Below are 12,046 nucleotides of genomic sequence, written 5' to 3' on the forward strand. Positions count from 1 at the left end.
TTTTTAATAAACTATAACCAGAAATTTTTCTCACATTCCATGAATTCCAAGAAAATAAGATGTTCCGAAATACCAGGACAAAGGAATCCTCAAAATCTAAGGGAGAGATAATGTCTAATCCACAAAATTAGCACTTCTTACTTGCCTTTTAGAACATTCACTACATCAAAGGTGACCTGCCTCCCTAATTAGCCTCTAAAAATATCCTGAATGCTAGATAATAATATTCTTTAAGTAAATGAATCTTTTAAAAGGATAAAAATAAAAGTAAAATGAACTATGCTACCAAGGCAAATTATAATGCCCCTCAGCATGATGCAAAATACTAAGTCCCTGGACAGAGTGTCCAACTTTTTACTTAGCTCAGCTGTTAAAAGTCAGAATGAAAATGGTTAACGCCTCCTCTCCCTGCAGGTGATCTCGGAGGCAAGAAGAGAGCTGGCCAAGGAAACTCCTAGACAGCGCATCCAGTAGAGTGGCAGATTTGTGAGTGCCAATGAAGAACCAAATATGCCACAAAAACAGTCAGGATGCTTTATTATTTCCTTGGTCCATCCTACTAAAGCCAAACTAAACTGTGTGAACAAAAGCTGAAACTGGAAAGGTGGGGTATTTGAGAAGTTCAATGAACAAATTGGTCGTGTAGGCTTTTGACTTGGATTGCTGTCAGCTGAGCTCCAACAAGGGGGTACAGAGAGGCGGTAATGGCAGGCTGTTGACAGTCTTGAATGCCAGGCTGAGGGATTCAGTCACTAAAATACTGTAGGGGAGGAGGACAGGGTTAACACAGAAAGATTACTCGGTTAACATTTTCCAAACCGATTATTTTTGACAGTGTAAGAAAAACAGATGCCTGGGTGGCTCGGTCGGTTAGGCATCCAACTCTTGGTTTCGGCTCAGGTCATGATCTCACAGTTCGTGGGTTCAAGCCCCAAGGCCGGCTGTATGCTGCTTGGGATTCTCTCTCTCTCTCCCTCTCTCTGCCCCTCCCCTGCTCGCTCGCTCTCTCTCTCTTTCTCTCTCACGCTCACGCACACACTCAAAATAAATAAATAAACTTAAAAAGAAAAAAAAAAAAAACAACGTAAGAAAGAAATCACACTGCCATCCCAACAAAAGGGCCAACAGCTATAGCCACTGCAGCCAGCTTCTGGACCTCCTGGTAAAAATTCAAAATACAAGGTATAGTAACAAACCAAACAAAGTGCAAAATTCTTACAGATAAGATTAAATCAACAGGACCTAAATATCTTTCTCAGCTGGTGCAACATTCGCCACAACACCGCTGGGACCTTCGGGTGCTACGTCTCTGGTGTTTAGTTTCTGTTTGACAGCCATCAGTGTCAGGACCCAGAGTGTCTCTACACAGTGCTGCATAAGAAAGATCTTACAGGATGAAGAACAGGAAAAAAAGAGCATTCTGAGTTTACAATGCAGCTAGCTACAAAACAGTATGTAACAGACCTGCAGTACAAGAAGTGCTGTGTAAATGCACGCACACGCAAGCCACTTAAAGGGATGGAATCAAAAATGAAGTTGAGTTTCAAGATCCAGTAAAGTAGAAGTTCTGGAACACTATTTGCAACGTGTCTGCAAAAATCTTTGTATATGTTTCACCACTGTTTAATAAAACATTCCATTGAAAGAGCAGTTCTAAGGTTGGTTTCATTTCATTGCAATCATTCCCCAAAAAATACAAATTTAAATTCAGTGATGTCGTATGAAAGCCTTGGAAATGAACAGTAATTTTACAATGTTCCTCTGAGGACATGGGAGAGAATGGAGTATCCAAATCAAAATCTTTTTTTTCACTTTCTCCTCTGAAAATAAGGATTTTCCTCTAGGAAAGTCTTTCCAGTTCAAAACCTTTGGGGGTAATTTTTTGGCATGACTTCTTCACTCTGTTGCAAACGGCTTTGAAAAGTTCATCATTCCTCTCAAATGATAAACAACTGTATTGCTCCGATTGTTAAAGACAAACGGCAAATGTCTATAGTTTCATTTGGAACCTCTTTAGAAAGAATTCCTGTAACAATGTAATTGATGCCTCTCAGGGTACCTGCCCAGCTCATGCTTCCCTTGTGCTAAAACTGTCCCCTGGTAACCATCACCCAAAACTCTTGGCCAAACCACTGGATCAGGAGTGGGCACCCAGTCCAAGCTGCCAATCAAACCTTCTCTCCCAGGAATTTAGACTCAAAGACCATAGGCTGTCTCTGGTGGCCCTGAACTGAGTTACCACACAGGGGGCTCAGCCCATTCCACTCGATGTGAGGAGAAACAGAGAAATCTTGGGAAAAACAATAATGGGAATCAAGTGACAACAGAGCGTGTTGCAGGAGAGACAGACAAACAAGGACAAATGCCAACTGAGTCTATAGTGTCCACCTCCTGCCAGTCCCAGGTTCCAGCCCCTCTGAGGCCTGGGCTGTGCTTCCTGCCCTTGGGCACCATGGAATTCATTTAATTCCTCATAAAGACAAACACCCTCTTTTTTTTTTTTTTTTTTTAATTTTTTTTTTTTTTCAACGTTTATTGATTTTTGGGACAGAGAGAGACAGAGCATGAACGGGGGAGGGACAGAGAGAGAGGGAGACACAGAATCGGAAACAGGCTCCAGGCTCTGAGCCATCAGCCCAGAGCCTGACGCGGGGCTCGAACTCACGGACCATGAGATCGTGACCTGGCTGAAGTCGGACGCTTAACCGACTGCGCCACCCAGGCGCCCCGACAAACACCCTCTTTATGTTTCTTTCAATGGGTTTCTTATAAGCAAACAGTCCCTGATTAAGAAAAAATTGTTAGTATGAAAAATACAAATTTTAAACAAAAGATAATTTCAAATTTGAAACCAATGCTAGCAAACAGTTTGGTACTGGCCACAGACTTGCTCAATATATTTAAAACGTTTCAATAATCTCTTTATATGGGGCGCCTGGGTGGCTTGGTCGGTTAAGCGTCCAACTTCGGCTCAGGTCATGATCTCACGGTCCGTGAGTTCGAGCCCCGCGTCGGGCTCTGTGCTGACAGCTCAGAGCCTGGAGCCTGTTTCGGATTCTGTTCTCCCTCTCTCTCTGCCCCTCCCCCGTTCATGCTCTGTCTCTCTCTGTCTCAAAAATAAATAAACATTAAAAAAAAATTTTTTTTTTAAATAATCTCTTTATATAGTTACATAAGTAGTGCCATTCAAAGAACTTGTAAAAGTGAGAATACTTCAAAGTTCTCTCACTTCTTCATCAAACCTCACCATGGCCAGATCCAAAGAACGAACACAGTTAATGCATTCCACTAACATCTATTAAAGGAGCCCTTCTAAATGCCAGGCAATAAGCTAGGGAAAGGAAATAAAATAGCAAAACAGCCTCCCTCCCTGCCCTATTCATTGGGTCCACAAAAACACAAACACAGTAATTTCTTCAAGAGTGTTAAACACAGTGACTAGAGCTGCTATATTTACAAATATGTGTTTATAGGAAGCTCATCAATCTTCCTCTGAGTTTTGTTATAATTGGTAGATTTTCACTCAGTTTAGTGGCATCATCCTAGCCCTTAACCTGTATTTTATGTAAATCAGTCTCGATCACTGAAGATTCACTTTTCCAATCCTGTTCGAGTAAGTACCGGTTGTCTCTTCTACCATCGTGAAATTCAAGGACTTCTCTTTAATTCAGACATCTTTTGAGATCTTGCAGGAGAATCTTTCACAAATTGGCAATTCTTGCACTGACCAACGGTTGTCTCTTCACATTAAAAGAGCTGAAGAAACAAGAACACCACTCCTAATGTGCTGTCATCTTCTGGTCTTTTTTATTTCAGTGATTTAATTTTGAATGTGGGTAAGTCTGTAGGAATCAATGCACGAATTCGTGGGAGAAATATGTCCTCTCCCTTGTCTTTCATTATCATTAACTGCACTGTTTCCTTTGTTCACAGAGGGAACATTTATAGAATAACTGTTTTCTAATATATAAAATATTCTGAAATATAAATTTGAGTTACATGCTTTTTTCATTAATCTACTTTGAGGACAAAGTGAAATATATAAAGACAAAATTGATACAGACTCCAAATCTACAGAGTATTCTATGATCCTCGCTTTTTTCTGAATTGTTAACAGCACTGTTCCAATTTAAAAATTCCTTGTATAATCAATAACTTCTAAAGACTGAGTTTCTTTTGGCAAAAGACAGATACAAATGACAGAACGCCACATTCTTTATAACATGATACTTCAACCAATAAAAATCTGAACGTTAAGCTTCATTAATTCCCGCATGCATGCATTTACTCCATTCCTTCAACAAATATTGAACTGAGTATCTTTACCATGCTGGGGCCTGGAGACATCATTTAATAAACAACGCAGTGTCCATCTCTAACTTCACTGAATTTAAAGTTATGAAATAAAATCACTATAAGCTCCAAATACCTCGAGTCAGCCTTGGTTAAAATTATTCTTGAAACCACCCACCGCAAGTTTTCAATAGGATTTAATGAGAAACTTCAGATAAAGTTGTTTACACAAATGGCTTTGAGACTGTAAAGCCCTGGGTTAGACATTACCCCGTGCTTAGAAAGATAAAGGTATGAGTTAAACAATATTTATTTAGTAGTTACCACAGAATATAATTTAAATCTATACTTATTCATCTCTTGCTACCACGAAATTAAGTTTCATTCTGGGTCTGTTTCCCCAACAAGGCAAAGAGCTTTTCTGTTTGCAATGACAGTTATTTTCCAAGGACTGTTAAACTACGTAACTCTTCAGTGGTATGTATTTGTTTTAGAAAACTACTTTTGTTAAATATTGGTTGTACAGAATAATAGCTAATTATGTAAAGATGAACACTGTGTTGGTTGTAGAATGTGGAACTCAATCACAGGTCTTGTGATAACTAACCACTATGACCTTACTGATCTTGGATATAATATATTTGAGGTTACAAAAATGGATGGAGTAAAAACATATGTAGGAAGTGTTTGGCCTTGCCAGGTTTTTTAAAAGTAAAATGAAGGAGTTAAAAAAAAAAAAAAAGAAAGAAAGAAAAGAAAACGGAGTGTAACATTAATTTTAAAGCAATGCAAAATCTTAGTGTTCTCCAAGAGGGAAAAAGATTCTTTGCAAATTAATGATTTGCTTTGAATGATTTATTCTTTTACAATAAATTTGGTTGATACAGTAAATTATCTATTTCCATGAACTTCAAAGCACACAGAATAAACCTATACTAATTATCGAGGTTAATAAAATATCTGAGTGTTCTACATTACTACTTCTACCAACACATCATGTCTCAACAAACTCCTCTCAGAAACATTTATATATATAAAAAAAAAAAGCTAGAAACAATTAATTTTGGAATACTGTAATTTTAAAGTATAGTCACAAAGAAAGATACTTTTTTCATTTTTTTTAATTTATTTATTTAAATTCAAGTTAGTTAACATACAGCATAGTATTAATTTCAGGAGTAGAACCCAATGATTCATCACTTACATACAACACCCAGTGCTCATCCCAACAAGTGCCCTCCTTAATGCCCATCACCCATCTAGCCCATCGTCCCACCCACATCCCCTCCAGCAACCCTCAGTTTGTTCCCTGTATTTAAAAGTCTCTTATGGTTTGCCTCCCTCCCTGTTTTTATCTTATTTTTCCTTCACTTCCCCTATGTTCATCTGTTTTGTAGAAAGACACTTTAACTATAGCCTAAATATTATACAAACTAAGGAAAGTAAAATAACCTTGCTATGTAATCACTGACATGAACAAATTTATGTGGGGAGATTTACAAAACACCAGTCCAGTAAAGATGGTTCTGCTGATCATCACTTAAGTTTTAACTATCTCAAAAGGTTTGTTTTGATTTTCTTCGTGTAAATTTTTCCATTTTTGTACTGTCAGGAGAACAGTGGCTTATGTTTCATAATTTATGTAGTTGATTTATTTTTGACAATTCTATCACATTTTCAACAGCTATCAAAAAACAATTTCCATCTGGAAGTTTTAAAAGGTTTGTAGTTTGGCTTCCATGCCGAAACACTGCGGTACCTCAAAGTGTATGCCACTTTTCAAGTTTACCAGATAATTTTTTTAAAGCAAGGGATTCTAACATTAGCTTGATCATAAGACCAACATCCTTCAGAAAGCCTTCCTAAATAATGCCAAGAATTTCAGAAGAAAAAAAAAAGCTCATTCTTCAAATTCAATGAACTTTTATAAACGTAGTTCGTTATCAATTGTCTTTTCCTTTTATTTGGCTGTGGGCTGTTTCAGGCTAGAACCTTGACTCACCTTAATGTGGAAGAACCTCAATATACAAAGTTCATTTTTTATTCATTACAGAGCATTCTACAGCCTAAATTAAGTCCCTAGTACATAATAATTATATAGAGCAGTAGCTTAAGAGGACATAATTAACTTATATGGGGTATTCCAGGCAAATACCCTAATCATCAGTATTATAAGAGATTCCCTGGGAAAATCTTATAGTAATGAAAGGGTATAGATTAGTAAATGCTTTCCAGCATAAACTCATACAGCTAGTAAGATCTTTGTGAGGTTCCATCATTTTTGGCAAAAAGGCTGTGGACTAACCACGCACATTTATTTCTTCTCCCTCCTAAGACCCACCCTTCCATTAAACGATAATGAAACACAGAAAATAAGAATTCAAAACAACATTAAGTGAAGAGGAAGGGAAGAGAATAGCAATCAGTAGATGAGCAATTTCCGCAAATTCCTAGAAGGCAGAATGCAAATGGAAGAGTAGAAACTGATGAGACAGGGCAGAGAAAGCTTTGGCTGCAGGAATGTGAGGAAGAGGCTACTGCTGAGAGGGAAGCCCTCTGTCCTGGTGGACCCATAAAAACTTGTAGTCATCCAGAGTGAGGAAAGGGAAAAATGAAAACTGGGGCTAAGGATGGGGAAATTAACTACAAGCTCCATGAGGAAGAGTCTATGATACCCATCCCCCAAAACTGGTATGGTGGCCAGATGTGTATGCCCCCTTGAAAAAAGATAGGGGATTTGCTAAAAAAAATAGGACAATTTGGGGGAGAGCCAGAACAGCTGAACTCCATAATATGACACATAGGAGTTCCTCATCCTAACAGCTCGTCCATGATTAATCCACCACTCAGTAAGCTCGGTTTACCCATAAAGAAGTCCTATTCAATGTTTTATTGTCTGTCATAAACATACATAGATAACTGAAACCCATCTGTTATTTAAGGAAAGACTCCAGAATAGTAAAGAGGGGAAAAGATGATAAACAAACAAAAATACAATCCCTGGGGAAAATTAAAATAATTAAGAAAGCTTTTTTAAAAATCCACGTTCTTTGAAAGCTTTCAAGATACCATATTCATAAAATAAAAACAAAATGTTGTGAAAGAGGAACAGAAAGCAAAAGCAAGAGAGAGCTCTTCGAAATTAAGATACCTAGTTATGACTATGGTAAATAAAACTGATCAGGAAGGGCTACAGGAAAGGGAGGAGAGCAGAGAGAGAAGTGGAATCTAAGCAAGGTATTTTACTGTGTTCCAGCAATTATGTTTTAATTCTACCAAAACAGAGAATTTTCAATACACAGGCTACAGAAAAAGGAAGAGAAGGCTACAGGCAAATCCCATAGAGATAACTGTACAGGAGCATTCAAGCGATTTATAAACGAAGCACAGAAGACAACTCTAGGTTTAGAACAAACGATAAGTTATTAATTTTGACGATGCAAAAGGAAAAGAATACAAAACTTGGGAGGTGAAAGAAGAGGCATGGAGGGAAGGGCGGGAGCTAATACCTTCATCTCACAAAGTGGGGAGCCAAAAGGCACTCTCTATGGTTAAGGGGAAAGTAAATAAAAGTATACCAAGTAGCTGTCACGAGTGCACAGAGATGCTAACTGCGTGCCAGGCACGTGCCACGAATGTTTTAGGAGCTGTTCGTTTAGCTGTGCCATACAATGCTGACAGTGGTCCTTAAGAAAGAAAGGAAAAATGTTCAAGCTACAGAGTAACCAACACAGGAACCAATCGTGGCGATATAATTGCACTGAAGAGGAAGAAAGAAGAGAGACACAGAGTTCAATGAAGACAGGCCAATGCTTTATGTATCAGAGCAGAGAGTTAAAAGATAATAATATCTACAATTGATGTCAAGAAACAGAGGCATAAACATTATTTAGACATATGGAGAGCAGCCCCAGAAGAACTACATACTGAAACAGTTTTACAAAAAAAAATGTAAGTGACTCCCTCGGGAAACAGGACCGGGCTTGGGAAGAAACCTAACAGAGGACTACAGCTTTCACGTGTAAAAAATTTCTGGACTTTTTTACATTTTTAGCCACATGAATGATTTAGTTGGATCATTTCTTCTAAATTTAGTTAATAATTTTTTCAGAAACAATCTAGAATGTCGCACTACCTCAGGCAGGTGAAATTCTTATGTATTTTAATGGTTTCCAGAGAATGATCTAATAGTAACGCCAGGTTAACAAGTCAGCATGTCCTATATTTTTTGCTTAATGTTGCATTTGTGATGCTACAGAATATTAAGATGTAGCCCCTGGTGGCCTATAATTTAAAAAGAGTCCACAATCCTGAGAAACTTAACAGAAGACCATGAGGGAGGGGAGGGAAAAAAAAAAGTTAGAGAGGGAGGGAGCCAAAACATAAGAGACTCTTAAAAACTGAAAACAAACTGAGGGTTGATGGGGGGTGGGAGGGAGGGGAGGGTGGGTGATGGGCACTGAGGAGGGCACCTGTTGGGATGAGCACTGGGTGTTGTATGGAAACCAATCTGACAATAAATTTCATAAAAATAAATAAATAAATAAATAAATAGTCCACATGAAAGGCACTATTTACTCATCTGTCCCATCTTTAACATTTATGTTCCTTATTCCTCTGTTCAAGACCAGAGAGACTTCAATACCTTCTTTGCCACAAGAATAGGCTCCGGAGAGAAAATTCCTGATGAGATTGGGACTAACCCACCAAAGCCACCATCATTTCCACGCTGCACTAGAGCGTCAGCACTGGTAATAACAGCAGAGAAGGGCTGATACAATGTAGGCAGATGTAGACGGTGGACTAAACCCAACAGTAGGTCTTGACTGCTCTTCATCAAGATCACAAATCAGTGGTCGAAGAGCTCGAGCCAGGCCCCACACACATTTGGTTTGACCCACTTTATGTTGGCCCACACTATGTTTCTAATTTTTGAAAAAGTAGTTGGGACCCTAAAATGAAAGAATTTATATAAAAGTTCAGATTTCCACCTCTCAACAGAGGCAGTCCCCTCAAGACGGTAGGTGTGCCCAATTGTCACACCTAGCCTGTCCCCCTCATTTCTGTGACTAGTCTGGCCACGGTTGCCATTTGCATTTCCAACCCTTGCTATAAAAGAGGTAACCTGTTGACAATCCTAATCTATGCCAAGAGTCTCTGAGGGAAGACTCTTCTGCTCAGGTGGCAATCAGGAGTTGGTTCTTGGCAGCAATAGTTCCAGAAGGGAGTTAGAAGCTCCTACCTAAAAGCTGTTTCTAAATAGTCAGGTATTTTAAAGCAATGGACTCTCTTTGTTGACAAATTACATAAGATCTGTCAGTAGAGGGAAAAAAATGCAAGAACTACTGCACAGGCCTAAAAACTAAGAATTTCAGTGTATGCCTATTTGACCACCGCTTATTCCCTGCCAACTGCCTTACTTTGAATAGAACTCAAATTAAAAGGCAAATTTTTTTTTTAATTTTTTTTTTTAACGTTTATTTATTTTTGAGACAGAGAGAGACAGAGCATGAACGGGGGAGGGTCAGAGAGAGAGGGAGACACAGAATCTGAAACAGGCTCTGGGCTCCGAGCTGTCAGCACAGAGCCCGATGCGGGGCTCGAACTCATGGACCGCGAGATCGTGACCTGACCCGAAGTCGGCTGCTTAACCGACTGAGCCACCCAGGAGCCCCAAAAGACAAATTTTTTAAAAGTGGTAAATCCTAGGAGTGCCTGGGTGGCTCAGTCAGTTAAGCATCCGACTTCGGCTCAGGTCGTGATCTCAACAGCTTGCGAGTTCAAGCCCCGCATCGGGCTCTGTGCTGACAGCTCAGAGCCTGGAGCCTGCTTTGGATTGTGTCTCCCTCTCTCTCTGCCCCTCCCCTGCTCACACTGTCTCTTTGTCTCTCAAAAATAAATAATAAACATTAAAAAAAAATTTTTTTAAGTGGTAAATCCTAGTGATAATACCTAATAGCCAGAAATAAAAACTGAAGCACAAAGTCTGATAACTAGCACTGTAATGTACATTTTCAATAAAATAGTCATCATTTACTTACATTTTAATGTCTCTCCAGCATATGGTATGTGCAGTTTAAATCGGTCACAGTTAGGTCCAGGAGTCAATGATGTGCAGCTTTAGAAAAAAAAAAAGATAAGAAAAGATTTTTTTTTTATAAAAAACCCACACGTTTATGATATTTAATAAAGTAAATAAAAAAGTGATCTTTATAGATAAAAGATTAAAGCACTGGCTTATAAAACAAAATAAAAGCCCTTGATGGTCACAGAGGCCAAGACATTAAGACCTGCCCTGAAACACATGATCCGTTTATCTCACAATAGAACTTAAATGCCTTCTAACAACAAACACCAACAAAGCTCCAGCTACTCCTCTCAAATACGTGTATCTGGGCTTTCAAAGTAGGTGTATCTTCCAAAACAGGTCTGTACTCTTTGATGCCAAGAATTGTAAAAGAAGAGTAGTTTTAGGGGCAGATTTTAAATATAGACTCTTAGCTTTCACTCAGTACTAAAAAGAGCCCACTTTGGCCTTTTTTCCTGACACCAGGTCATTTCCTCTTTCTCCCCAAAGGGGAGGTGCTTCCTCTCGATTTGGCACCCCCTTGTCTTCCCTCTGCAGAGGGGCACAAGGCACTGCCCTCAGTTTCAGATAAAGTGTAAATTTAAAAGGAGGTGAACTGGTCACTCAGGTGTTTGGTTTCTTTTCAATGTTCTTTGTTCTTTAAACAAATTTACAAGATATCGTTCATGGTCTCACAAGTCATAACTTCAACTGCATGACAGCAGCACTGGCTTCATTAATTAATATTAATACAAAGTCAACTGAGGAAATTATATGTCTTCATTTAGTTCTAAAAGTTGAGGTTTTTCAATTATAAAATAAAGCAAAAAATGCCAAGCTTCTTTCATAATTCCAAAACTGACTATGAAGCATCTCTGAAAAGAGTTATTTTAAGGAATGGAAGCATTGTTGGAATAAATGTACAACTTCCCTGGATGGCCACTTTGAAGGCAACAGTCATTTGAAAATAAATTTGAGAAAAGTGGACTCTAAAAAAGCTAACTCAGATCTCATATTAGATTTACCATAACTTTTTCCCAAAATGTAAAAAGAGAAAAGAACCAGACAGAAAGCTTAACTCAGATGTATTTAATCATAAATCACTAGGTTGATTTCTCCTCTTATCTTTAGGGGACAACAAAAAACAACAGTTTATAAACTAAACAACAAAGCTAAACTAGTAATTGCAGAGTAAAATGATTTTAATTTCTTATAGGTTTTAAGAACACATTTTCCTTTACTGTTCAATTTAAAAAAAAATCTCCAGGGTATATTTTATTAAAGATACTAAAATATTTCCCTTATAGTACAATCTTTTCTAGACCATAGCACAGCAGTTATTTGAAAACTTATGGAAAACACATAAATTAAAGCATTACAAAATATAATCTAATGACAGAAATGGTCCTACAAGCAACACTAAGAATTTCTTCTCTTGCACATATTCCATGAACGATGCCTTAAAATTATTTTTTAATAAAAAACAAAATATAATGAACATTCACAATCAAGTGCCTCTTTGAGGCATGAAGATCAAACTATCTTATATTAGATCAAAATATCTTATATTATCTTATATAGCCTAGCAACTGAAGTTATTAACAGCACAGGAAATCCTGAGGATTAATCGGATTCTAGATTGTCTGAATAACTAGTCCTTCTTCAACGTGAAATTAGTTTCTCAAT

General features: G+C 38.1%; 1 protein-coding gene across 3 annotated transcripts in view; it reads right to left on the reverse strand.

Annotated features, from left to right (window-relative positions):
* LOC125937310 (BRISC and BRCA1-A complex member 2) overlaps positions 1–12,046 on the reverse strand; it is a 119,109-nt gene that overhangs the window by 69,908 nt on the left and 37,155 nt on the right. For all 3 annotated transcript variants that reach the window (XR_007462347.1, XM_049651919.1, XM_049651920.1), the window contains exon 3: positions 10,335–10,411. Coding sequence is in view for 2 of the 3 variants with exons in the window: in XM_049651919.1 (XP_049507876.1) it covers positions 10,335–10,411 (77 nt within the window). In the remaining variant the exon portion in view is untranslated. The remainder of the gene's footprint in view (positions 1–10,334; positions 10,412–12,046) is intronic.

This window comes from Panthera uncia (assembly GCF_023721935.1).
Source record: "Panthera uncia isolate 11264 chromosome A3 unlocalized genomic scaffold, Puncia_PCG_1.0 HiC_scaffold_12, whole genome shotgun sequence".
Taxonomy (NCBI): domain Eukaryota; kingdom Metazoa; phylum Chordata; class Mammalia; order Carnivora; family Felidae; genus Panthera; species Panthera uncia.